General features: G+C 54.0%; 7 protein-coding genes across 7 annotated transcripts; 2 read left to right on the top strand and 5 right to left on the bottom strand.

Annotated features, from left to right (window-relative positions):
* Positions 1-313: 313 nt before the first annotated feature.
* K437DRAFT_161479 (uncharacterized protein) lies at positions 314-843 on the bottom strand. The gene has a single exon (XM_013390067.1). The coding sequence runs from the start codon at positions 680-682 to the stop codon at positions 395-397; it is 288 nt and encodes a 95-aa protein (XP_013245521.1). The 5' UTR covers positions 683-843; the 3' UTR covers positions 314-394.
* A 412-nt stretch (positions 844-1255) lies between these two features.
* K437DRAFT_220103 (glycoside hydrolase family 5 protein) lies at positions 1256-2666 on the top strand (the record flags this gene model as incomplete). The annotated part of the gene is made up of 4 exons (XM_013390068.1): positions 1256-1341; positions 1413-1436; positions 1525-2181; positions 2273-2666. The coding sequence occupies 4 exons, from the start codon at positions 1256-1258 to the stop codon at positions 2664-2666; spliced, it is 1161 nt and encodes a 386-aa protein (XP_013245522.1).
* Positions 2667-2878: 212 nt separating this feature from the next.
* Positions 2879-6704, bottom strand: K437DRAFT_253878 (uncharacterized protein). The gene is made up of 6 exons (XM_013390069.1): positions 6158-6704; positions 4241-6091; positions 3869-4176; positions 3609-3793; positions 3195-3542; positions 2879-3119 (listed from the first exon to the last, which is right to left on the bottom strand). Exons 1-6 carry the CDS (start codon positions 6558-6560, stop codon positions 3044-3046), a joined length of 3171 nt encoding a protein of 1056 aa, XP_013245523.1. The 5' UTR covers positions 6561-6704; the 3' UTR covers positions 2879-3043.
* Positions 6705-6870: 166 nt separating this feature from the next.
* On the bottom strand, positions 6871-10237 carry K437DRAFT_253880 (uncharacterized protein). Its single transcript, XM_013390070.1, has 4 exons — positions 8003-10237; positions 7730-7918; positions 7484-7632; positions 6871-7399 (listed from the first exon to the last, which is right to left on the bottom strand). The coding sequence occupies exons 1-4, from the start codon at positions 10005-10007 to the stop codon at positions 7340-7342; spliced, it is 2403 nt and encodes an 800-aa protein (XP_013245524.1). The 5' UTR covers positions 10008-10237; the 3' UTR covers positions 6871-7339.
* A 730-nt stretch (positions 10238-10967) lies between these two features.
* On the top strand, positions 10968-11372 carry K437DRAFT_266354 (uncharacterized protein; the record flags this gene model as incomplete). Its single annotated transcript, XM_013390071.1, has 1 exon — positions 10968-11372. One exon carries the CDS (start codon positions 10968-10970, stop codon positions 11370-11372), a length of 405 nt encoding a protein of 134 aa, XP_013245525.1.
* Positions 11373-14930: 3558 nt separating this feature from the next.
* On the bottom strand, positions 14931-15668 carry K437DRAFT_266356 (uncharacterized protein; the record flags this gene model as incomplete). Its single annotated transcript, XM_013390072.1, has 3 exons — positions 14931-15175; positions 15253-15460; positions 15534-15668. 3 exons carry the CDS (start codon positions 15666-15668, stop codon positions 14931-14933), a joined length of 588 nt encoding a protein of 195 aa, XP_013245526.1.
* An 830-nt stretch (positions 15669-16498) lies between these two features.
* K437DRAFT_161584 (uncharacterized protein) lies at positions 16499-24529 on the bottom strand. Its single transcript, XM_013390073.1, has 9 exons — positions 22890-24529; positions 21339-22828; positions 20842-21281; positions 20666-20783; positions 19173-20606; positions 18691-19107; positions 18349-18626; positions 17968-18286; positions 16499-17899 (listed from the first exon to the last, which is right to left on the bottom strand). The coding sequence occupies exons 1-9, from the start codon at positions 24431-24433 to the stop codon at positions 16713-16715; spliced, it is 7227 nt and encodes a 2408-aa protein (XP_013245527.1). The 5' UTR covers positions 24434-24529; the 3' UTR covers positions 16499-16712.
* Between the last annotated feature and the right edge of the window lie 30 nt (positions 24530-24559).

A 24559-nucleotide genomic window follows, 5' to 3' on the forward strand; every position in this document is an offset into this window, starting at 1 on the left:
AAGATCGCCAGTCTCCAACCTGCGACCAATCACCTCGGCGATACCCCATCGTGCCCCGCTGACTGTCACATGCACACATCGATACACCTTTCATCCTGCGTGTGCAGTCAACAGCTCTATCAGCACTCACCGCTCAGGCGCTCCCTGTTGCACCGGAGGCAGCCAGAGTGCTCTTCCCGCCCACAGTGTCACACTAACAGCGGTTTTGCTGCCAACAAGTGCCGCAATTGAAGATTGCGCCTTCGCGTCTCCCGCGTGGATTGGTGTGGTACAGTCATCCGGGCCGGCTGCTGTGATGTTGATCGTACCTAGTACTAGTGAACAAAAGTCCAAACCTGTCTTAACGTTAAACCTCTCTTTCGGTCATCAGAGAGCAACTAGAATGGAGCCAGGGTCAGCCAGAGTCAAGAGAGCCCGCAAATCGGTTCCAGCATCGTCCAAAGGGGCAGATCTTCCCCATATGATAACTTCGGATGTGCACTGGGCATGCAACTGGAAAACTCTTCTGTCCAGCACATGCGATCCTGTCAGGCATCAGGTTTAGTGGAGTTAATCCAAGAATAACTTCGGGACTTCTGGAGGAAATGGCACCATAGTCAGCGGACTGAGAACAAGACACCCAACTTGTCGGTGTTTCATCATCTTCACCATTGCCTTCTCCTTCACCGTCGACGGGATACATTCCCTGTTTGTGTCTTCTCCTCCTTACTATGCTTCGTCATCACCGCCCGCATACCAACTTCCGAGCATTTGACTCTGTGATACCCGACCGCCCCGTTCTTTCGCTTTCCGCACAAGCATCGGTGGCATCGGCTTGGGCCTTCCAAGCCGTATTTAACACATCCTCGTTCCTCTCCCTTTATCTAATATACACGCGTTCCTTTCTCACTGCCGCCTACCCCCTCAGTCCTGATCCCGTTGAAACCTTCCAAGTCCACGGGGTGTGCAGTGTAGGAAAGCTCATCGACCTTCCCTATTCCCACGCGCAAGCAGCTCGCCCAAGATGCAGCTCTCTTCCTTCTCTAGTGTCTCCTCGCTCGGCTTCTTCGCCGTCCTTCTGTCCATGCTGACCATCTCCGAGACAAGCGCCGCAAAGCGCGGTGGACCCGACACGACGCCGCTCGCACACAAATTTAGCGGCCACCACCTCAAGCAGCACAACATTGGCATCAGCCACGGCCATGGGAATGCGCACGCTCGTGGCGTCCACAATGATACCAGCGAACACCCTGCAAAAACCAAGAGGCTACTGAATATGTCAATTGGAGGCGTACAGCTGCCATACGACAAGTGGGATTTTATGGATAAGAGCGCCAAAGTGTACGGCGTGAATCTGGGAAAGTGAGTTGCACCACAAGGGAAGCGTCTGTCTCGTCTTCAAACTGACAATTTATTCATTTTTCCTTCCTCAGCCTGTTCCTTCTTGAGCGCTGGATGTGAGTGCAATGGCTGCAACTATGCCACGAAAGTGGCCAAGTCGCGCGTAATTCACTTTGCCTGTATTGCGGCCTGCGTTGCACACAGGGACGAAGATTGGTTCACCAGTCATGCTGGAACGGATGTCTACGATATGTGGAACTGGATGAAAAAGCTAGGTCCCGTCGAATCCGCCGCGGCCTTGACAGCGCACTACACCGACTTCATTGCCGAGCTCGACCTCGCGTCGCTGATCGCTGCGGGTGCCAACCACGTGCGCATCCCCATGGGCTACTGGTCCTGGATCGACATCAAGGGGAACGAGCCGTTTCAGAATAACGGCGAAGTAGCCAAGCTGTCCGAGCTGCTCACCGCACTCTACGCGCACGGCATGTACGCCACGATCGACCTGCACGGCATGCCTGGCTCGCAATCGACCGACGCGGCGTGCGGACACGCTGCAAGCTCCCCGCAGTGGTTCACACAAGAGAACCAGGACCGCTCAGACCAGATGCTGGAAAATGTCATCAACTTCATCAGAACTAGTCCTGTCGGTGCCGTTGTCTCATCCGTCCTCGTCGTCAATGAGCCCTGCGGACCCGTCGGCTGCCACAACGAGCATCGTCAGATATTACGCGATTACTACGAGCGGTCGTACAAGAAGCTTAAAGCAGCTAGCATCCCGATGTTCTTCCACTCCGGCTTCGTCCCTGGAGGTTTGCATGCCTGGACCGACTTTGTACAAGGCAAGGACCCCAAGTATCTGTGAGTGGTGCTTTCACTTTTTGCACTCAAATCGCATTGAAGGATGTCTGGCTGACCGGCTCGACCATGCGTGACCTTGTCTGCTACGTAGCATCGGAACTGACAACCCATACCCTGCCGCCTTCCCTCCCAAGTCCAACCAAACGCAGATCTTTAAGTTGCTCTGCGACATGGTGCAATCGTACACGACGCTCCCCTTCCCCGTCGTTCTCGGCGAGTGGTCCCTCGGCTCGGCCAATCATGACCCGTCGTTCCAGTACGCATTCTATGCAAACCAAGCTGGAGGATACGCCCGGTCGGCCGGCTCGACGTTCTGGTCGTACGTCGTCAAGCCGACGCACGTCAAGGGTGGCATCGGCCAGTCTAAGGCTGGCGCACTGCAGTGGTCCTGGAAGGACGCTAATGCCAAGGGAATTGTACCCAGCCCGAAAAATGGAGAGAAGATCCTGTCTTTCTTTAACACCCTCCTGGATCAGCAATGCTAGCAACTCATCAACCGTCACCCCTTTCTTTTCGTGCAAAGATTCCCCCCCCCCAAACAGCATGCAGCTAGCCTACTGTATACTCCATTACGAATACACTTTCTCGCAAATGCAACGCAAGCAATATCCTCCTACCCTCATCGGACAGTCTTAATCATCTCTTTTGTCTCTCGTGGCTCTCCCCTTTCACATTCTTTCCTGCATCATTTTCGATGGCAATGGAAAATTGTTCTTGTATTCGTTGCACTGCAAATAGTACACTCATGTTTTTCCTTCGGTCACATGAAACCTTAATGGAAAGTAATGGTGTAGAAAGTGTAGAAGGGTATCCTCGCAAGAGCGCCATATTCCAACCAAGTCACATAACCGTTGAGCTACAGCTAGAGCCAGAGCCTTCGCTTCAGACCCTCCAGGAGCGGCGCAAACAACGATGCGTTCGCTTTGGCTTGTGCGAGGCTGCAATTGCGGAAGCAAGAAAATTTTGTGGTCAGCTCTCAGCATCCAGTTCAAGCTCAACGGGAAGGAACACACCTCTGAATCGTTTCATCGGTCACGAAAGCCTCTTCGCCGTCCTCGCAAGCACCGACATCGCGACACTGCTCAACGACCATGCCGACGAGGCGGTCAATCGTCTGACGCGGCGTGAGCACCAGGACCTCGTCATCAGACGATGACTTCTGCCTGCCGCGATTGGAACTGGGGTGCCCCCACTTTTGCTGCTCGTTCGTGGCGGCGCTACCTCCGCTTGTCCCGCTCGAACCATTGTTCGTGCTGATAGAAAAGTCATTCCCCTCGCTGCGGACAGCGCGAAAAGCGAGAAAGTTCGTCGTTGATGTTTTGGACGGTGGAGGCATGTTGCGGATGGAAGCGTTGTTGAGCCTGTTCGCACGAGAGAGCGATGAGCACGCTCGGGTTAGCCTAGCATCGCAAGTTGCCATTCCTCACCTCTTCTCCTCAGTCAAGTAAGAGAGGACCATGCCCCAATTGTCCTCCGGATGGTACGCTTCATTGGGAGAGATGATGTAAAGCCCCTTTTTGATACCGACAATGTCGCCGATCAGGATCCTGGAAAATTCCGACAGCTTCTCCGAGGTAAAGTCGTAGCCACACGAGTATAGCGCTTTCGGTGTCTGGTAGATAGTAGCGAGATAGAGCACATATGTTAGCGCCAATCCTCCCACTCGCGCTCGCGGACGCCTGCCCACCAAAAGAACGACCTTCTCCTCGAATTTAGAACCATGGATCTGGCTCGACTCGACGGGCGAGAACAAGGTCCACCCTCCCAAATGCGTTTCATCTTCGCCGAGCACCATGCTAGCGCACGTCTCGATGGCGCTTGCTCTGACTCGGGCTAGGCGGAAGCTCTCAGCAGGATCTTGTGCGGCAAGCTGGTCGTTATAGCGTTCCAGTCCATTCAGACTGAGACCACCATGCACAAAATCAATGACTGTTTGCCGGAAGAAGTCGGTTACGGCACCTTGCACCATACGATATACACTGGCGGTCGCGTCGTCTGTGGAGGAAAGTAACCGTGAGCATCAGGCCTTCTTCTGCTTCGCTTTGAAAGAGGTGTTCACTCATCATGCCGAAGAAGTTGCGCTTGCCAGTTCTGGTAAAATCGCCCTTTAGCGCCCTGGTGCCTGCGTACGCCTGCGAAATCATGTCTCCATTGTTCGCCCACGTGTCATTGTAGACGAACTCAAAGTCTTCGTCTTTTGATGTACCTAGTGTCACATCTGCCTTCCCCAACTGAATGCCCAGGACGTGCCGCCCAAAAGCCGACTGAACGACGTTGGTCCGATCAAGGCAGTCGAGGCAAGAAACGCGGAATGCGCCCATCTGCTTACTCGCGATGGTAATGGCACTGGTCGCATTTTTCTTCGAGGCCCAAAAGTAGCCCATGCTCTCCATCGTCTCGTGGACATTGCCCAGCAGTTTGCTGACATTTTCAAAGCGCATCGCGGAGCACTCCTTATGGAAGTCAAATGCAACGTACTTCACGGAGTCGCCTTTCTTGATGTCCTCCTCCACGCGCTTGCGATATGCCTCGGTGATTTGCCCCTCTTTACCGTGCTGCTCGGCAAGATTGATGCAAGTCACTTTGCCGTACCGCTGGACCTGTTCGTCAAAGTGCTTAGAGCACGCTTTGACATTATCTGCGTCGCTGCGCTCAAGAACAGGCGGCGGCTTCATGCTGAACGGGCTCTGGCTCCAGAAGAGTGGAATGCTCCCGCGGAATTGGACAAAGCTGAGCAGATGCGACTGGGTGCCCTTCCGGGTGAAAGTTATCTGTTCTGTCTCGGTGTAGTTGGCGACCTGTCCTGCGTCATTAATGCCCCTACGCTGATACCGCAAGCCAGCGCGCTCCTTAGACCGACGCGAAATAATCATCAGTTGGGCTTCAGCATCGTCAGCGGAGGCGGCTTCCGTAACGGCATCCATCGCATCGCCCACGGAACTACCTGGTCCCTCGAGCGATGCGCGTTGACTGCCAGCTGATGGAATGGGGAGATTCGTTACCTGAAAGTAGCCTTGCATGATCGGAAGGATGTAGGCATGCAAACTGAGGTCGACAAAGTTTTTCGACAGCGCTTCGTTGTACCAGAATCTCCGATCAACGCGCTTCCATAATGGCAGCAACGGTGAAGGCTCCTGAAAGGGGAGCCCAGCAGTGGTTGCGCTGTTCCCACAAGTGACGAGAGCGTGTTTTCGCTGCAATGATGTGGTGATGTCCAGATCGTACGAGAACCACATCTCTCCCCTGGCGAAAAGCTTGGCGGCTTCGCGGACCAGCTTATCCTCCAGCTCAGCCTTGGTCGCTTCGTGCCACTGCTCGTCCGGCGTCAATGCTGGTCCATTCGCATTATCGCTGTTCGCATCGTCTTCGAGAGCAGATCCGGCTGTGCCATCCTGGTTGGGTAGCTCGACATGAGCTGTACTTCCGCCTTCTGCTGATGGGCATGTCTTGTCTCCCGGCGCGGTGGCCTGCTCGAGTGAGCTGTTATGGGGTGGAGCATTTTCCCGCTCAGCAAGTGCTGGGTTTCCTTCCGAGATGACTCTTTCCCTCCTAGATGGGGCCGTCCATGACTTGCCGCGCGCGGGTTTGAGCGTTGCAGCGTAGCTCGATGCAGAGGTGTCGCCGGACTCTGTCAGGCCAGCTAAGAAAGATTCTCGTGCCACAAGCGAGGGCGTGAGGACTTCATCTTTCTGAACATCTTCACCATCACTATCGTCCGATTCGGAGCTGCTTGTGTCTCCAGACCCTTGATTAGCCATTGCTTGACGGGCGTTTTCTGCCTTCAAGATAGGCAGCGCCATATCATGCGACAGTGGTATGGCTAAGACGCCAGAACAGCGGTAGATGGGGAGGGACGCATGGAAAAAGTCTCCAGCGTGAGAGCGACTAGTAATGACTAGTAGATACGCGTCTGGCAATAGCACACTGCTTTCAGCTTGAACGTCTTCCAACCAACCAGTCCTGCTGTAATGCTCACAATTGAATACTCTCATGATACCAACGATTCCGAAAGCTTGAATTTCTGCATCTTCTGTTGCCGAATCTAGCAGCGACTTGATCTCTCTGCCGGCCACCTGTTCAATTTTCGCATCCCTATTCCACGCCAGCTTGATCGCTGCGGGGGTTGTTACGACCTTGTGCTCAAGGCTGCCGCCGCTACCGCAGCCGCTTGAAGAGCTCTGTTGGTGTTGGTGCTGGGGGGTGCTTACATTCGAATGCAACTTGGGCGCTACCACGAGCCCGGACGGTGTTGCATGGATCGTCAGCCGCCGTTCAGGCGAGGGCTGCGAAATGTCGGGTGTGGAATGGGAGCTGCTGCTACTGCTGAACCCGGTCGCCACAGACGATCGTCGGCTAGAGCGCCCAAAGATGGCCTTCATGGTGTCTGCGCCTGACCCGAACCTGGGCCTCGGCGTCAAGCGGTAATGCTGCTTCGATATCACCTTCCACCCCTTCTACATGCGGTGTCGATCGCCATGAAGGGAAGGCACCATGTACCATCGAGACGATCATCATGATACCATTGCCCCCTGAGAGGAAAGACTCGAGCTAGCAACAACTGGTAGACACTGGCCTGGTGCCTTTGAAGTGGGATTGCTCGAATGCGGGGATCGTGCACGTCTGGTTCGTTCAAAATCCACTCTACACGCGACTCATTTCTTGTTATTTTCATTGTCACCTTCTATCCCGGGTAACGCCAATGCTGGATAGTGCAAAAGCAGGACCACATCTTGCTTTGGTTCCAGGACATGGCGAGTCCTGCCATTATGGGTTAGCGTTCGGAATCAGACTGCATCGTCCACAGATTTGCGGTCGGCTGCTAGATATCGGATGCTTTGGACGAGGCTACCCCTGATCCCACATTTCAAAGGCAACAACTGTTCGGGTTCCTACTCCAAGTAGTGACCAAGGCGTCAGGTACTGAAAAGGGTGAACAGTCACCGTGGACACGTGGGAAGTTCTTATCCTCATCAATGAGGTATCAAATTTTTCCAAGTGAGCAACATGGGCCATTTTGCGGGAGCGGCTGTCGCCCAGAAGATGTCGTGGCAGATCAACGCCCAGTCAGATCAAGTTCTAACACGAAGTGAAGTCCGGAGTCACGTGTGTGTCCCCAAAGGAGCTCTCTGAATTTTGTCTGATACTTTATAATGAACGTTCAAACATCCACCTGGCTCTGCTGATGACTCAATCGAATGTTGATGGCATCATTGATGATCTTAAAACAAGGCAGGTGGTTGTGAGGGAGTTGGCTTGAGCGGTGAAACAGAGAGCACGGAAAGCACGACATGTGATTACACACCTGATCAACGTCCAGTGGAGGCAGAGAAGAGAGCATCGACTTGGTCTCGGACTGATCCAGCTCCTCTAGCGGGTCGCGGCTGTTCATCAGAATCGCAATGCACACGTACAGGTGCAAGTCGAGGAAGTCAGGCATGGCAAAGTACGTGTCTGCAGCAGCGGTAGTCCCGTTAGCGTGGATGCATCATCATGACGTCCAAGTAGCTCTGAGGCTAATAAAGCAAGAGATGAGGAAGACAAGACTCACCCCAAAGCCTCATCAAGTCAGGCATGCGCATCTCTTTCGCCAGCAGGTTCTGCAACCATTTGCTCGCGAACCCGACAACGTCGACCTCCTCCTCGTCAAAGTACGCGAACAGCTCTGGTAGCGTGGCGCGGAACAAAGTCAAGAACGTAGCAATGCGAGACGCAAGTGGCACGCGCTTGTTATGCTCTTCTGTAATACGTGGCGAGAAAAACATTCTTCGTATGTCAGTGAGAGGCGCAAGTGTATCAAACAACAGGAATACAGCGCACTCACCGATCAAGCTCATGAGCTTCTCAAATGCAAAGTACATGGATGCTTCCACCTTCATGCATTGTACAAACGGGACGCAAAGATAGACGAGAGCCGGATGAAATTGCACCGGGTATGCGACGGCCATGTAGCGCTCCTGCTGCTGTTCCGTCAGTAGATGTTGCTCTTGCTGTCGTGCATGCGCCCGTTGCACAGGCGGCACCAACTGCTCTGGTGCAGCCGAGGTAGCAGCACCGCCTGCAGCATTATCATTACCCTTTTCTTGAGGGCTGTCATGCGGACGCACGGCAACGTGGAAGAAACGCGGCAGCGCGGTAAAATCATCGTGTTGCATATTCGCACGGCCCCTTTGTATCGTGCCACCTAGCATCGAACCACGTCCGTTTCCAACTTCATACTCTCTCCCATTTAATAATGGATCTGATGTTGAGGACCTAGATTCGCTGCGCTGGTGCTCAGGTTCGTGCGCCTGTGTTTGGGATGACTGCTGCAAACGATGCTTATGATGTTGAAAGGCGGAAGTAGCTGGTGTGTGTGGCGTGGTGCGCTGTATAGACCAGTCGAGATCCATATCATCACCCTCCCTCTCTGCGAGTGTGCTGTTGCCTGTCTCGTGTTCCAGCTCATCATTTGCGCCTCTCGCTCTATCTGAATCGAAGCTTGAGCCTCCGATCAAGCTGGCCTGGGCATTAAATCGCTCTTTTTGCTCCTTTGCATCCTGTGCCATGTCGTGTGAGTGCTGCTGCGGTTGAGAACATGACAGTGACGGTCCATATGAGCTCGGGCTCATGGAGGAAGATCTCGAGCGTAGATGGGATTGAAGAGCCTGCTGGCGGTGGGCTGTGACAGGTGTGCGCGCGCTGAGTTCCGACATTTGTTCAGGTCGTCTCAAATGGTCCCTGCCGTTATCCCCACCGAGCCTCAATGAACCACCTTGCAAGCTAGTCTTGGAACTCGCAGAGTCGCTTCGGTCACGTGGGGGAGTCGCAGCTGCCGGCCGTCCTTGCGACTGGTTTCCTCCAGACGCAAGCTCCTGTTCAAGGCGCATGCGTTTTTCATGTGCCAGCTGCAGCTTCCACGCCATGCGATTAAGAAAGGCACAAACGACATTGTCGACGTTGTCACAGAAGCGTTGCTTGATTTCTTCACTGGCTGCAGCTGCAGCCGTGGAGGAAGCTGATGCCGATGCTAATGATAGCCCTGCGGCCGCTGTTGGCGACCGGGGAGGATAAGCAACACTAGGAGAAGACGAAGCTCGAGCACACTGCCTTGACGGCTCTGCCACCGCATCGGTATCAGCTTCGCTTGTATACTTGGGCCACCGGTCAAACTCAGGGTCTGTGATTATGTGCTGATACGGATGGTGAAAGCGATGTTGATCTTCCTCGCCCGCATCCAGATCAACCGGTGTTACTGCACTCCTGCCAGAGCTGTTGAAGAACCGTGCGCCTGACATTTCCAAGGTCTTCGCCAAAGGGTGATCTTGAAGGACTGTGGGCGCAGTCAGCGGCGTTGGTGGCCCGGCGGCGCTATCAGCTGGTGCGTGGATGGGTTTGACAAGGTTGTCCCCGCCATCACTGACGTGGCTACCTTGTGTAATATACAGCTGCTTCCCAGTTTGTAGTGCAGGTTTGGCCATTTGTGCCCCAGTATGTTCATGGTGCAGCTTGCTCCTAGCCGCAATCTTGTGCGAGCTCTTGACAAGCCTGCGGTCCGGGGGCGGCCTCCAAGCGAGCCTGGTCTTGTAGAACTTCTCGCTCTCAGTATGGATGGACTTGTGAATGAATGGATTCTTGTTGTGCATGCCCTCGTACTCAAGAAATTTGCTGCGGACCGAGGTCATCTCTTGCGACTTGTCGCTGGAAAGGACACCGAGAAGGTAGAGCCAAACCTCGCCACGGACGGAGGGCTGGACCCCATGACGAGCGTAGGCTCGCAGCTTGGGTAGGTCCACATGCTGTTCTGCATTGAGCAGCTCGATGTACTCTTCGACTGTTGCGCCTGACATTGTTTCCGTCAGTCGGTGCCCGTACGAGCTGGTCCGCAGGTGGCCTGTTCGTCATCGACGACGCTGACCGAAACAGCAGCGAGAGAAGACAGGGACTGCTGCCGCCATCTCTCACACCTCAGCGCCTCACCGCAGCCTCATGGTCGGCGAGGGTACGAGAATGCAACGCCTTCAGACCACATCACAAACCCACACGTCTATGGGCTGCTGACGGTCATGTTTTGTTCAAGCTCTCACTACATCAAGTCGATCCTTTTGGAATTTGGATCCTGCAGTCAAGCGCATTTGCCGCAGCTCATTAAGTTGAGACTCTCACGAGCATGGGCATGTGGAGCCCGGGACCCGGGACCCGGGGTTCGGCACCCGTTCAGGATGAAGTTGGAACGTGCGCACCTAATGAATCATTGAATTCAAGTCGCTATCAGCCTGTCGCACATCCATTTGAATCACTTGGATTGCACCCATGGAGGGCAAAGGATACATGCTCTCCAGTTAAAGCAGACACCGTTCAGCTGCATGAAGGCCGGACACCTCTTCACGGTGCATGCGATAGAGCTTACGTATACATCGACATTGGTGGCTGTTTTGCCTTGCTTGGGAGAAACCACCACGGAAATATGTGGTGAGCCCGGACAAGCGGGTTGACGAGTCTATTTTCGCCACACGAGCTCGCCGTCCGGTGAATCCACCTTTCACCTCTTCCGTCGGCGCCTTCTGGGATCTCCGGCCGCATGCGAAGACTAATATCGAAACGACAGGAAAAGCTAGTTGAATCACCCCCGGTTGAATTGCCGCCTCCGCGCCGAATTGTGAAGCATTCAGTATTCAATTTGTATTCGACGTCGCTGCTCTATTTGCAAGAAAGAAAAGCTTCAGGGTGCCGTTTGCATTCCGTCTCCCTTCAAGGCAAACATAATATTTTCACCATTCTTCCAGAACCAATCCTAACAGCCGCCCAAGATGAAGTTTGGCAAGCAGATCCTGTCCCAGCAGATCTCCGGCTGGGGGTCCTACTACTTGGACTACAAATTCCTCAAGAAAATCATCAACTCGCTTGAAAAGGGCCGAATCACGGATGCAGCGCTTCTTGCGACCGGCATGCGGCCGGGTCCAAAGGTAGCATCGGAACAAGGTGGTCGGCTTGAAAGTGACGGCCAGCAGGGAGAGGCACCTTCTGAAGTAGACAGAGAAGCTGCAGAAGCTGTTGCCACGCAGATCCTCATCGGTGGCCACCATGGTGGAGATGGATCCGACGAGCTCAAGCTGCACAAGGCTGCATTTTTCTTCAAGCTAGAAAGAGAACTTGAAAAGGCGAGTTTTCAGTTCATGTTCTCAAAGAAGCGGCAGCCTTCTAACGTGCCCTAGACCACTTTTGCAGATCAATGCCTTCTACCTGCAAAAGGAAGCTGAGCTCAAGGAGCGACTCCGTACATTAATCGAGACACGACGCCTCATCTTCCAATCAAGGAACATGGGCAAGCTGTCCAAATCGTCACCGAGCTTTGTTGCACTCTACGAAGGATTCCGTTACTTCGAAAAGGACTTGTCCAAGGTACAGCAATTCATCGAGATCAACGCGATTGGCTTCCGCAAGATCCTCAAAAAGTGGGACAAGAGGAGCAAGTCGCAGACAAAAGAGCTGTACCTTGCCAGACAGGTCGATGTGCAGCCGTGCTTCAATCGAGAATTCATCGCGGAGATGTCTGACCTGGCGGCTGCCAACCTGCTCGAGCTGGAGAACCACACGGACACGAGGCTGCTGAGTAGCCGAGGGGGCGAAGGTGCGAACGGCATCATCACAAACTGCAGTCTGTCAGGCAGTGGCGAAAGACTCGACTTCGCAGCCGCATGTGAGCAGCACCAACACGATGACGCACTATCGGACCTCGAAGCGAATCTGCGCTCTGCCGTGCGCTCTGGTCGCACCGAAGCAGCGCACGAGATGGTGCGTATCTGCGAGCAGAATGAAGACCGCACCAATGTCTCGCGCATCGTCTGGGACGCCTTACTGCGTGCGCCGCAAGATTCGATCAAAAAGGTCCTCGATGCCAAGATTCCCGATTTCACCTTTGTGGACGACATTAACCATCGGACTGGCCTGCACGAAGCGGCTCTCGCGGGGAGCGTCTCGCTCGTCCGTGCTGCTATCGCTAATGGCGTCGATGTCAGTGCGCGTGATATCTACGGCCGGACAGCCGTCTCGTATGCTGCGCTCAACGGGAACGCAGAGGTTTGCCAGTACCTACTCTCGCTTCCTAATGTCGATGCGGCTGCTGTCGACCTCGACGGCTTCTCTCCGCTCGTCCTGGCCGTCATGAATGGCCGAACGGATGTTGTGCACATTCTGCTCGAGCATGGCGTCAAGGTCGACCCGCTGGAAAGCTCCGAACTCATTCCTCTTTGTCTCGCCTCGCAAGGCGGCCACGCGAAGATCACGCAGCTCCTCCTCTCTGCAGGTGCCAAGATTTTGCAGAACGCAGAGGGACTGACGCCACAGGCACTAGCGGCAAGGCAAGGCCATGATGACTGTTTACGTCTTCTCCTCGATGCCAAAGCGGACTGCAACGTTGTCGAGAAGGGCGCTCTGTGGACGCCGATTTTCTTTGCAGCTGAGAATGGGCATGTCAAGTGCATCAGGACGCTGCTCCAATACGGTGCCAAGGTGCATGTGGTGGATGAAAAGGGAAAAAACGCGGCGTTCTACGCGGCTTGGAATGGAAAAGCGGAGTGTCTCTTATTGTTGCTCGAGGCCGTTGTTAGGCAGGGCGATACGGGAGATGGAATGGATGCGGCAACGGCTGGGCAGGCAGGGGTATCGAAAGCGTCAACTGCATCGCAGCGGCCTAAAGCGACGAATCAAGATGTAGACGACATGAACCTGGATGAGGACATCGACGGTATTCCATCGCTTTCGCTGCCTCCGCCGATCATTCCCTTCCGCACATACGGACACAACTACCTCGATAAGCACACCCTCGTCTCTGTTTGCCTGACCAACTCATCGGTAAAGCTCTACAAGCAGAATGACACCAATCGTCCTGAGCAGTTTCCAACCTCCTCTCTCAAGCTCGTGATGAGCTCACGTCCAGACGTGGCCTCCGCATCCGTGATACCGCACAATATCAGTCTGCCCCTCGCAGAAGATAACGAGGTGTTTTCTTTCCAAGTTGACAATCTCGAAAAGTTCTCCATCGAATGGGAACTGATGCCGACTTTCGGATCTAAGGTTATCGGCAAGGCTGTCGCGCTGCCCAGCTCCTTCGAGGGGATGAAGGAGAGGAAGCGCTTTGTCTTGCCTTTGCAGGATATCTACCTGAACGTCGTCGGGGAAGTGTCGTTCGAGCTCGATTTCGTCAAGCCTTTCGATAGCGTGCAGCTTGAGATTGGTGGCCGTGTTGAGACGTACTGGAAATCCATGCTGCCAAGCGCTGCGAATCCACCGACAATTCCTGCTAGCGTCAGGATGACGCCCAACGCCGTAGCGACGAATGGCCAATTAGCTACCACAACGGCATCCTCTGCTTCCACTTCGGCAACGACAGCCATCGCGGGAAGTCAACAGAACTCGCCCCTGTGCGCCGTTCACGGAGCCAATGCGCTGGGTGCTGCAATCAGCTCCTCCGGTGGCGTCATGGGCCAGACGAGCTTTGTCACGGCCTCGTCGCTTTCAGGGGAGTATCTCCGTGTTGCAGTGCAAGTAACGCGGGATGATGTACCGATCGTGCTGGCAAGCGATACGCTGCCTGTTGCGGGTCTGGACGTGTACACGGGTAGTGTCAGCGGAGCGCAGGTTGACGAGCTGGCGAGAGTGACTGGCAAGCAGCTCAAGGTGACCAAAGAACAGGCAGCGCAGTTGTCGATGGAGGACTGGCAATCAACTCTCACCAACACTTTGTCCTCGCTCAAGAATCTCCTTGAGGTGCGTCTCCCCAGAGATCGACAAATGATAAAGGGTATGACTAATGCTCTGTTGTCTGCCGTCATTTGAACAGGTCCTTCCTGTCAGCATCGGTATCGATGTTCATGTGCTCTACCCATCGACAGCAGAAGTACGCGCAAAGCCGAGCATGCAAAAGGCGGAAGTAAACCTTTTTGTCGACGCGATTCTTCGCACTGTCTATGATGCAGGTACGCAGTATCGCTCACAAAGCCGAAAGATCATATTCAGCAGCTACAGTCCGACGGTGTGCACGGCGCTAAACTGGAAGCAGCCAAATTGTGGGTGATGGCCCTTGCTCTGCTCTTTGATCACGTGTACAAGCTAACTGCTTACGTCGCACCTTCAATGTTCACTGCATAGACGCCGTCTTCTTCTGCTCTGACTGCGGCCTGGACCGGGCAGCAGCGGTGAATGGCAGAGTGCAGCCCTCAACCCGGCATGAGATAGATCCTCGACGGCAAAGCCTGCGTGAGGCTGTCTCGTTTACCAGGAGCAACAACTTGCTCGGCATCGTCGCCCCATCTGTCTTGCTTGTGAGTGAAAATCGAGGGGCGGACAATCGGGAGTGGTGCCGGACGAAGCTAATCATTATCACTCACTAGGACGCGGTTCCCCACCTCATCGCGAGCGTCAAAGCTGGCGGCCTACTTCTGATCACCTCGGGTTTGGGCACTACGTCTCGTTTAGCAGTTACGCCATCGGTCGCGGCGACAACGATGATTTCGCCTTCGTTTGAAGGCGCTAACGAGGGGGCCACATCGGCGTCGCCGGACGGATACTCCTCTCAAAACTTGCTCGTGTGTCGCAGCTGAGTTCTGTACAATTCAATTTGTACCTTTTCCTTCATCGCAGGGGTGAATTAGATGTTCCATTGATCCAGAGCACCAGCGGTGACGATCACCATTCTGAGAGAGGAAACTTCTACGGTTCTAACAAGGGCTGCTAGATTACACAGGCCATGCTTACGTTTGCAGGTTTCGGGTTCATTCCGGAGCGACATTACCCCTGGGCGCGCCTCCGCCAATCTCGCTGATGCCTTGCGCATCCTGGCTCGCAGCGCCGACACCGCTTTCGGCCCCCGTGTTTCTACCGAGACTGTCGAGCATCTTGTCTGGTCCGCGATTGGCGGATGAGACGTTGTTGTTCTGCTCGTTGGTCGGATGAGGCGCAGAGCTCGCTTGCGATGTCCGTACGATATCCAAGAGGTTCGGAGTGCATTTGTGTATCTCTTTGTTTCGTTCACCTTACATCAACCTCTTTCCTCACCGGGGGTCTACGCGCTCTAATCCTGGTCATCGGGCATACCGATGCCTGTGTTTTTGTCCGACTTGCTGCCCAACAAAATGACATCGCCCTCTCTGATGGCCTGCGCTCGCTCACGCACAAAGTCTGCCGCGCCGCCCAGCTTGATGCCCAGCTGCTCGGCGCCAAACAGGCCATGCGAGGCCTTGTTGGGGCCACCACTGGAATCAGGACCATGGCGTGACACGTGGTAATTATTCTGCGACCCAGCCTGCGTAAAATGGTAAAAGAAATGAAGCACGAAGGAAGCGAGCAAGCTGGCATCCGCGCCTCTGAACTCGGACCTGACTTGCCCCGTCCAAGCCGGAACTCGCGATTGATGACGGAGATGCCTCTGCGCGCATGATGTTCACGGTGTAGGTGTCGCTCAAAGGTTGAAAGTAGTCTGAGAGGACAGAGCTGAAATCTGGGTGCTCCATAACAAGCCAAAGAGACTAGAAAGAAAGTCTAGGTCACGATCACCTTATATATGGTGCCCCCGAGGAGCTGCTGTGCTTTGAAAGACGAGATTCTGCACCACCGAGACGCAGCGTGATGTATCTAATTGTGATGCATGGGTCATGGTGCCATCTCTTGGCAGGAGCCGAAAAAGGGGTGCAGCTCAGTCGACAGCATGAGGTGCCGGAAAAGAAGAGCAGGGGTGTGAAGAGATCGCTGGCCGTTATTGGAACTTGGACGACCTTGGTCTCGCGCTCCGCCCTTCCCGCCTCCGGAGGTCCGAGTGATGACGTTTTCTGTTCTGTTCGTTCTTTGGTCATCATTGGTCAACCGCTTTTGTGTGGTTGAGAGGGAGTGGATGATAGACGGCTCACGGCAGGGTGCAAACGACCATAACTGCTGGGAGAAGAAGAGGTGTCCTTGACCTGGACCTTCAGCAGCAGCTGGTGGCGGAGATGGGTCGGGCCAACGTTCAAATGTGGACCTAGGGCGACCTGTTATTCAGTGGCACTGATCATCCAAAATGGAAGCGCTGCGACCTTTGAGAGGAAGAAGCTCGATGCTCGAAGGTCGAAAGGTGAGATGCTTACTGTCCCATATCTGACTAACAGCTGGTGTTCCCGAATGTTCTTGTTTTCGGATGACCTTTGCCCCTTCTACGAAAGGCTGCCAATCATTCGACGACTTCACCTCGACTGTCCTCGATCTCTTCCCAGCAATTTGCCCACACCCCGGCTGCTGCAATCGCACAAATCACGATGCTCGCTGGGCTGTCCACGGCGCTTGACGCACTGCGGGTGCTGATGCCAATGCTATTATTGTACCAACACCAGTCGAAGGTCTTTATTGACCTGTGTTCGCTTCGAGAGCGGATGTCTATGCTACATCAAAAACTTGCTGGTGGGAATTTGTGCTTAGTGATGAGTTCTCTAAAAGGCAATGTGCTCCGAGCTGTATGCAAAGTGGTTGCGTTCGCTGTCTATTATTGATCACGCTGATGTGATGCTGATAGACGGATGTCGTTCTCAAATGTGTCCGTATGGGTCTCTCTGGCCCCTCGCTTGCTTCCAATGACTTCCGGTATCTTCATCTTCCGGGAGTCCTTGGTACTGTCCTTCGTACTCTGCAGAGAGAGGTTCCGCCATGCCGACGTTTTCTCCTTCCTCCTGCTGAAAGCCAGTATATGATGTGGACAAACGACGCATGATGTGGCCCCACGCTGTGGCTTCGAAGTGACTGAGAGCGCTGTTACCCTGCGCAGAGTCGCTAGTCTCATCGAGATCCCTGCTTGGTGGAGCTAACGAACCAGCGTCTGCAGATGGCAAACCATTCCATCTGGGCGATGAACCTCGTGGCGACAGATACCCTGCTGGCCCCGCGCCGTTATCGCTAGCGCTTGTCGGTTCCATCGGCGATAGCGAGCTGTCTCCGTGCTGCAGGTCTTGCGTTGCAATACCCAGGTGCTGCGGACCACTGTTGCCGTCGTCAAAGCCAGCCGGGGCCCCGAACCGATTAGTGAGCAAGACGTTCGGCAAAGGCGCAGATGGGTGCAGCTGTCCTTGCTTCTCTGCTTGATGCGCTAAGAACCTGCGCCGGAGGTAGACCATCTTCAAAACGCCACGTACCCGCTCCAAGCTGATCTGATTCTCCACCTGCTCCACAACCGCGCGGCGCTCAATCAAGTCCTTCACTTCAAGTGCATGCACCTCGTTGATCAGCTTGTAGCTGGACAAAATGAGGAGCATCTTAGTGAAGGAGACACCTTTACCCCGATCATCTGCCAGCAGTGCCTCGTGGTAAAGCCGATTCAATCGAGCTCTGCGCCTTCGAATTTCCACCACATCCAACTTGTCTATAGCGTGGTTGAGATCCTCCACCATGAAGGGGGGTATATCACAGTGGCGTCTCATGTCACGTTGCGTGCGCAGAAACGCGCTGCCGTCGCCTGCCGCACGCGGGTTGTCGAAGCCAGGAAATGCGGCCGACATGAGTTGTTGCAAGCTGCACTCGCCTTGGTATATCCGCACCTCAAATGCGCCAGATAGGCGCGCCAAGAATGGTCCAATCTGGTTTCGCGTGATGTAGCCAGAGCGGTGAACATCGTACTCTGCCCACAGCGCTTTGAAGTCGCGGATCTGTTGCCGTGTTAGGAGGGGCTTTCCGCCAAGCTGAAAGACGTACGAAAAATTCTCGACGACAGTACCAGTAAACACTGTGGAGTGGGTGTGTGGCAATGGGTAAGTGGAAGTCGAGGGCAGGGATATCCATACGCTAGCTCACTGTTCAGGAAGATGTACATCGAAATGATGTTCCAGGAGATGAAAAGAAAGTACGCCCATGTCGAGCTGCCGCAGTCGGAGAAAAGGTAGTTACTGTTGGGCATACAGTGCGGCGGATCGAGGGCATAGTCATGCATGTACTGGTTCCAATTCTCGCCTGTCGTCATTCTTGCCAGGAACACGAAAGATGCCCAGAAGGTGGAGAAGCTTTGAGCGTACGTCTCATTTGGGCCCCAACGTGTCAAGCCGAAAACTTCGAGTAGAAGGATGGCCCAGACGAGAAAGAGTACCACCCAAAGTGCGAAAAGAGACAAGATTGCCTGCACGACGGAACATGTCAGAGCTGGCTCGCCGCATGTCCTTGATCGGTGGAGCGACTCACCGGAAGACTGGCGATTGCAGTCTTGAACAGCTGATTGAGGCTGTCGAACTTCTGCACCAGCTTGAAGCAGCTGGCTGTCAGGAATACCTTTTGCGCATCTTTCATGCCTACGTTACCACTGCCAGCGAGCAGCGGTAATGTGGTGATCACAATACCAGTAATGATGACGACGTCATATGTACTCCACCACGTTGCGAAGAAGTTGCGTGGACCCAAGCCTACGAGGCGCACAAAGACATCAACAGTGTAGCAGAACGCGAGCACGAGATAGATAGAGGCTGGTGAAAATCAAAGTGTATTAGAATGAGGGGCGCGTCGCACGGCTGCAAGCAGATGGCTCACACTTGATGACGTCGGCAAGGCCAGTATCGTCGTAGGTCGAAGTCATCAAAAGGATTGCATTGACAATGTAAAGCAGGGTGAAAGATCTTGACCACCAGCCACTCTTGTGTATACTCCGCTTGTAGCACCACAAGCGAAATGCGTCCGTCGGAGGGCTCCTCGGCCGATGCGAAGGCCGTTGCCTGAAGATGAGCCGCTTCAAATCAATCCATTGGCGCTGCTCTGTTGTCAAGAACGCAGCGCCAGAGAATGTCCGGAAGTTTTCGATGATCACGCTGACGAAAAGTGTCAGGACAATGACGGCACCGATGAGGTTATAGATGACGAAGAAGATTGCATTGACCTGGCGGTTGTCGTGTTGCAGCTGCTGATCTTTCCCTGCAATTGACATTGCAGTTGACATGACATTGGTCCAACCTGTATAATTTGACAGTTTAACACACGAAAAACCACGATAATCAACTCGGGTGAAGGCCACTCACCTTCCAAGCTAACAATCTCGAAGAGAATCAGAAGAGACGACTTGAAGTCATCAAACGAGTAGCGTGATCCTTCTGTTGGGTTTTGCCAGACTCTTGGCGCATAGAAGGTCCAGTCGCCAATTGGGCTGGATTGAAACTCCCCAGAGCAGTCGAGTTTGGTAGCGATTCCGGCACCCCCGTCATTGCACGAGTACAGAAGTCCTGCAAATAGGTTCTGCCCCCAAACTGCATAAGGAATGATATAAAGGATGGCGAGCACTGCTGCATCAATCATCCTTAGCAAGCCGCTTTGGAACATGATCTGAAAGGTTTGACGCATCACAGCGGACAAATTGATGAGGCGTAGCGCACGGACCGCACGCGAAGCTCTTGCCAAACGGCTCTCTCCGGCGAATATGTTGACGAACATTGCGAGAAGGACAAACAAGTCCAGCAAATTCCAGCCGCTGAGGAGATAGGCGTTAGGCGTGAAAATGAAACCGTCCGCGACGACTTTGATCAGAAGCTCAATCAAGATGAGCGTGGCCAGCAGAGCATCCGCAAGAACGAACCACGAAAAGTAGCTGCTATTCGAGTACTGTATGTCGTACCACTTCCGGTATGCCGGTGTGGCAAAACCAGCGATCGCGATAGATGCAATGATGGAGGCAAGGAGCAGCGCTTGATAGACGCGAAATCGCAACGGCGCCACAGGCCTGCCAAAGAGCCTCTCCCCATGGCTCGAAGGAACGATCGACTGGCAAAAGCGTCGAACCGGCGATGCGTTAGAAAAGATGAAGAGGGACTTGTCATAGCTTGGATACTTGGCTAAGAAGCGTGCCATAAGCATCCGCGGGTCATTGGTGACCCGGGCAGCATACTCTGCATCGATATCGGCTTGTGATGGACCTTGCACCCTATGGAGGCCGAGCTCGCCACGCGTCCGGAGCATCCGCCCATGGCGGTCGATACGTTGGAATTGCGCGGATTGTCCGGGCAGATCACTGAAGTCCATGTCCAGAACCGATTGTGGCCGCCCGCTTGTGCCAAGCATATCAGCAGCACTGAATGAGCTGCGGCTCCGCCGGCCTTGTACCAAGTTGAGGTTAATGACGTCGGAACGTTGCTCCAGGCCAAAGTGCTTCCGAGCAACGCGTGCGAAAAAAGAAGCCGTGGTGGAAAACTTGGCGAAGGTTTGGCCGCCAAAGGTTGGTTGGCTAGCGCCATTTGAAGCGTCGGAGTACCCAGGCTGAGGCCCTCTAGCACGAAGTTCAGCTTCGAATGCCTCCCAGCGACGCCCATAGGGACTGAGTTTCTTGAATATCTTCTGGCGAAAGCCCTCCTTCGGCGCTTCGTGGCGTTGTAGGTACGCTTCAAGCTGCTTCTGGCGTTTTTCACTTTCTGCAACCGTGAAATTTTCGTTGATGACAGCAATGAACATTTGGAGCATAATGACTGGTAGACAAATGACCATTCAACCCTCGGTTCACAACTAAGATACGGAAACGGCTCACAGTTCGAGAAAAAGAACCAGCCGCACAAGAAAATGCCGGCAAGGACCGCCTGATGGAACTGTTCTTCGCTTGACAGAACGCTCCATAAGACAGTGGTCCAATTCTCGGATGAAAATATCTGCATCCAACATATGGTGTCAGCACGAGGTTCTAGCGACATCTGTCTAAAGACTCACTTGGTACATGGCCAGAAAGCCATTGTACGTCTGCTTGAAGGTCATCTCAATCGCTTCACCATCTGGCTCTGGCTGAATGTCTCCACGAAATAATTGCATGGCAATGAGACATGCAAGGCCCACCATCAGACCCAAGAAAAGGATCATGTTGAGGAGCCCAGCGACGGAGCCAAGCACTGCCTTCAGCAGATTGCCCATTCGCGGCACCGCCAAAATCACACGGTAGAACCTAGCGAGAGAAAAGATGGTGAGCCAAGGGTAGACTGGCGAGAGCTTGACAGCTGGAATCTGCGCGATCGATGCAAGGACTGCCAAAGCAAGATCGAACGAGTTCCGCCCGCGTTGAAAGAAGGGACGCCAGCCGCCATCGAGCAGGGGAACGCTGAAACGAAAGAGCATCTCGACATCAAACGCGATGGCGAACCACAAATCTCGATCGACTGTGAGAACATCTCGTCAGATCACAGCCAGATGCCTTCGTATTGAGAACAACTCACCGACGCTGACCTGCTCCGCATCGGTCCAGTCGGTGGAGCCTTGCAGCGCAACATCTACGACAATGAGCAGAACCCAGAACCACCTGGAGTGCCACACGACCTTGGCCCAAATATGGGCTACATGCCTAGCTCGTCTCAAATGGGTGCTTCCCTCCGTATGCGGGACAATATGCTTCTCATACCCAACATTCTCGGCAGCAAAGGCGGAGCGATTGGTTTGGGATGTGATCGACGCGAATGTGTTGGTGATGACTGCGACGAATAAGTTGGCCATCCAAAAGTTGGTGACGATCAGGCCGATAATGAAAAAGATAGAAGCGGCAGAGTAGTTTGCATCTACCATGTCGTACAGTGTCTGTGACCATCCATTGGAGGAGATGATGATGAAGGCTTGCAGAAGGGATTGGAAGATGTTATCGAACCCTTGGGTGCCAGCCTGAGGGTCGCTACCCTCAATACATGCTTGACCGAGAGGGCATTGGTAGCCTTTTGCTTGTGTCGACAGCATAGATCCGTCAGGTCGCACATGGCCATACACCTGTCCGCTGAAGGGATCCGTGTATGATCCACAGATCTGGCTCAGTGTCTGGTTTCCGTCAGTTGGCAGCGTGTTGTTGTTCCACTCAACGATCCACATGCAGGATCGGCGATAACTGCCTTTGAAAGCCTGCGTGCCGATGATGGAGAAAAGCAGAAGTGAAAAGACAGTGAAGAAGGAGACATTGACCAAGAGCGGTCCGGCCTGTTTGAGGGAGGCGAGGATGGTGGCGGTCCCGCTCGTAATTGCAAGCAACCGCGCGCATCGAAGCACGGAGATGGCGCGAAAAACGAAGATGTGGTAGTTCGGCGTGATTTCATGATGAACTTGGGCGAGCCAGAAGCACGCCCAGTAGGCGACTACGGCGACCATATCAATGCGATTCCAAGAGTGGCGCAAGTACGCATAGTAAGGTGCTTGGGATCGCTGGATCACAATAGCTTCAGCAAATGGTAGCACACGTTGACGCCGCATCATAAAGTCGTCCGCGGTGGTCTGCCTGAAAGGTTGTGAAAGCGTGCTTTGCATGCTTGTGGAGCCGTATGTTGCCTCTCGTTGAGGATGAGAAAGTGTGGCCGCTCGCTCCTGTGATTTCACTTCTACATCTGAGGCGGTCGAAGCTGCAGGCGCATAATCGAAAGGGCGGCCAGTGAAGGTGTTGCGATTTGGACTGATCTGGGTTTGCCTAGAAGTGTCGAATGCATCTGGTTTGAGCGCTTTCTGCGCAGAACGTTTGAGGGTATCGCCAAAGTATGCAAGCGACTCCAATGTGTTGCTTTGAGAGCCCTCGCGCCTGTGGTGTCCGGATGCAGCCTTTTCTCGGAGCAAGTGAGACGGCAGTGAGGCGCTATCTCCATGAGTAGCCTTGTCGTCTACCGAGTGAAGTACCTCCGGCAGCGAAGGCGGATTGATGATCAGACCCGACACGATAATCTTTGCCATAATCTCAATCCTGTAGAGTGGTCCAGCGTGTTTAGCTAGATATCAAGGATCGAAGGCAATGACACACGTACGTAAAAATGCAGAAGATAGCAAGCAAGGCATAATCCTCCCAGTGGTCGAAATAGCCAGGCGATCTCGGGCGAACGGCGACATCGCGAGCAGATTGAATGATGAGCACGACCGCGTTGAAGGCAATCATGGCAAGGATGAGGGGTTCAATCCACCAATGAGAGAGCAGTCTGGCCATGCTGATCCGCACAGGGTTTGTCGACGAAAAGACACCCAAGCTCTTTCCCCTGAGCAAGCTCGTATTGAGTTTGACACGTGCTGGTGGGTTGGCAGACCTGTCTTGTTCCCTGCGCACACCATCGCCATCCACATGGTACGCCGGGCCCGCATCTTCGTAGTAATCATCCTCATCTTCTGTATCTTCGTTGCCCAGCGGCTGATGCTGGTGGGTGGGGCTGAAAGCTTCTTGACTGCTGTTGGCAACCCGTCGCGATATACGCTTGACGGACTTGCTCAACTTCACCAAACCTTGTCTGGCATTGAAGAAAGTCAGGTTCTCCCCGCGCACATAAGCGAGCACTTCTGTACTGTTCCGTTGCTGCTGCGGTAGTTCGCTGCCCTCGACATCATCCGGATGCAACTCTGATGTGCCGCCATCTCCCAAATAGCCTGTTACCGTTTCTGAGTGTCCGCGGGTGAGAGGCGGCGGATACGCGTAAGTATGGTTGCGAGACATTGAAGACGTCTGCGCGTACATCTTTCCAGCTGCAATCGATGCGTCATCTTCCGGAGCATAGTCTGGTCCTTCAACATCATCCCACCCATTGGCACCTTGCCCCATGACCTCCGGCGAAGGATGCGATAACGTGTCCAAGCCGTAGAGGGAAGCAGTCCGAACGAAGCCCGCTTCGTTCGGTTGTGGTTCCGCAAAAGTAGGTATAGGAAGAACTCCTTCACGTGCAGTACCAAGGAACTGTGCATCTGAGCTGCCCTGTCTCCAGTAAGAAGATTGAACACGTCCTGCACCTGCCGCTGGCACATCCAGCCCCTTGGCAATTCCGCTTGTATCGGTTCGTCCGATTTCTTTCTGCTCGCCAGATAGTTCAAAGCTGGACCTTGCTGGTGGTGCGAACACCGATCTCCCCGAAGGCAATTCCTCAAATTGCTGATTGACGAACGTACTTGGCACTCCCGAATTACCTTGCCTTGGTGTTCCTGGCGTAGAATGTTCCATTCCCAGCTTGGGCGAGTTCGCTTGGCTTGCAGCTGCCAATGGCATTAAAACGGCGTCTGCTTTCTGCGGAGAATCAATGGAGCTCAATCTGTGCGCGCGGCTTGCCGAGGCTGAGGCAGACGCCTGCGATTGAACGCCCAATGGCCGCGAGACGTTGGAAGGAGAGCCGAGGTGTCCGTTATAGTATGAGCTAATCCCTATGGATCCCAGGTCAGAATTAGCAGATGGAAAGGAAGATTCTGCGCTCGACGTGACTGAAATGTGTCGCCCATGCTGCTGCGCAGAGTCCTGAACAGATCCCTCGTTTTGCCGCGACCACTCCCTCGCCGGGGACCGAGGCTCCATCTTGGCTGGGAATGAGTGACAAGCCATGCATCTAATCCATCAGTGCTCAGACACTTGTCTAGCAAGGTATCTCTTCAAGCAGGCCCTTGCTTCTCTGTGAGGCTGCAAGTTGCACCACGGCATGCATTCGTTGAGCACAGCTTGCGTTTGTCT

Source organism: Tilletiaria anomala, assembly GCF_000711695.1.
Source record: "Tilletiaria anomala UBC 951 chromosome Unknown K437scaffold_7, whole genome shotgun sequence".
NCBI classification, from domain to species: Eukaryota; Fungi; Basidiomycota; class Exobasidiomycetes; order Georgefischeriales; family Tilletiariaceae; genus Tilletiaria; species Tilletiaria anomala.

What these genes read in the sequence shown, in the direction of transcription:
- K437DRAFT_253878 (XM_013390069.1), bottom strand. Translation starts at nt 6,560, where the DNA reads ATGAAGGCCATCTTTGGGCGCTCTAGCCGACGATCGTCTGTGGCGACC. An exon ending in TATCATGAGAGTATTCAATT is followed by an intron (nt 6,092 to 6,157) that starts GTGAGCATTACA and finishes TGCTATTGCCAG; the next exon opens with ACGCGTATCTACTAGTCATT. An exon ending in AGGAGAAGGTCGTTCTTTTG is followed by an intron (nt 3,794 to 3,868) that starts GTGGGCAGGCGT and finishes ACTATCTACCAG; the next exon opens with ACACCGAAAGCGCTATACTC.
- K437DRAFT_161584 (XM_013390073.1), bottom strand. Translation starts at nt 24,433, where the DNA reads ATGGCTTGTCACTCATTCCCAGCCAAGATGGAGCCTCGGTCCCCGGCG. An exon ending in GCTTTCTGGCCATGTACCAA is followed by an intron (nt 20,784 to 20,841) that starts GTGAGTCTTTAG and finishes TGTTGGATGCAG; the next exon opens with ATATTTTCATCCGAGAATTG. An exon ending in GATGTACATCTTCCTGAACA is followed by an intron (nt 17,900 to 17,967) that starts GTGAGCTAGCGT and finishes CCCACTCCACAG; the next exon opens with TGTTTACTGGTACTGTCGTC.
- K437DRAFT_161479 (XM_013390067.1), bottom strand. Translation starts at nt 682, where the DNA reads ATGTATCCCGTCGACGGTGAAGGAGAAGGCAATGGTGAAGATGATGAA.
- K437DRAFT_253880 (XM_013390070.1), bottom strand. Translation starts at nt 10,007, where the DNA reads ATGTCAGGCGCAACAGTCGAAGAGTACATCGAGCTGCTCAATGCAGAA. An exon ending in TGACTTGATGAGGCTTTGGG is followed by an intron (nt 7,633 to 7,729) that starts GTGAGTCTTGTC and finishes CCGCTGCTGCAG; the next exon opens with ACACGTACTTTGCCATGCCT. An exon ending in CTCCACTGGACGTTGATCAG is followed by an intron (nt 7,400 to 7,483) that starts GTGTGTAATCAC and finishes CCTTGTTTTAAG; the next exon opens with ATCATCAATGATGCCATCAA.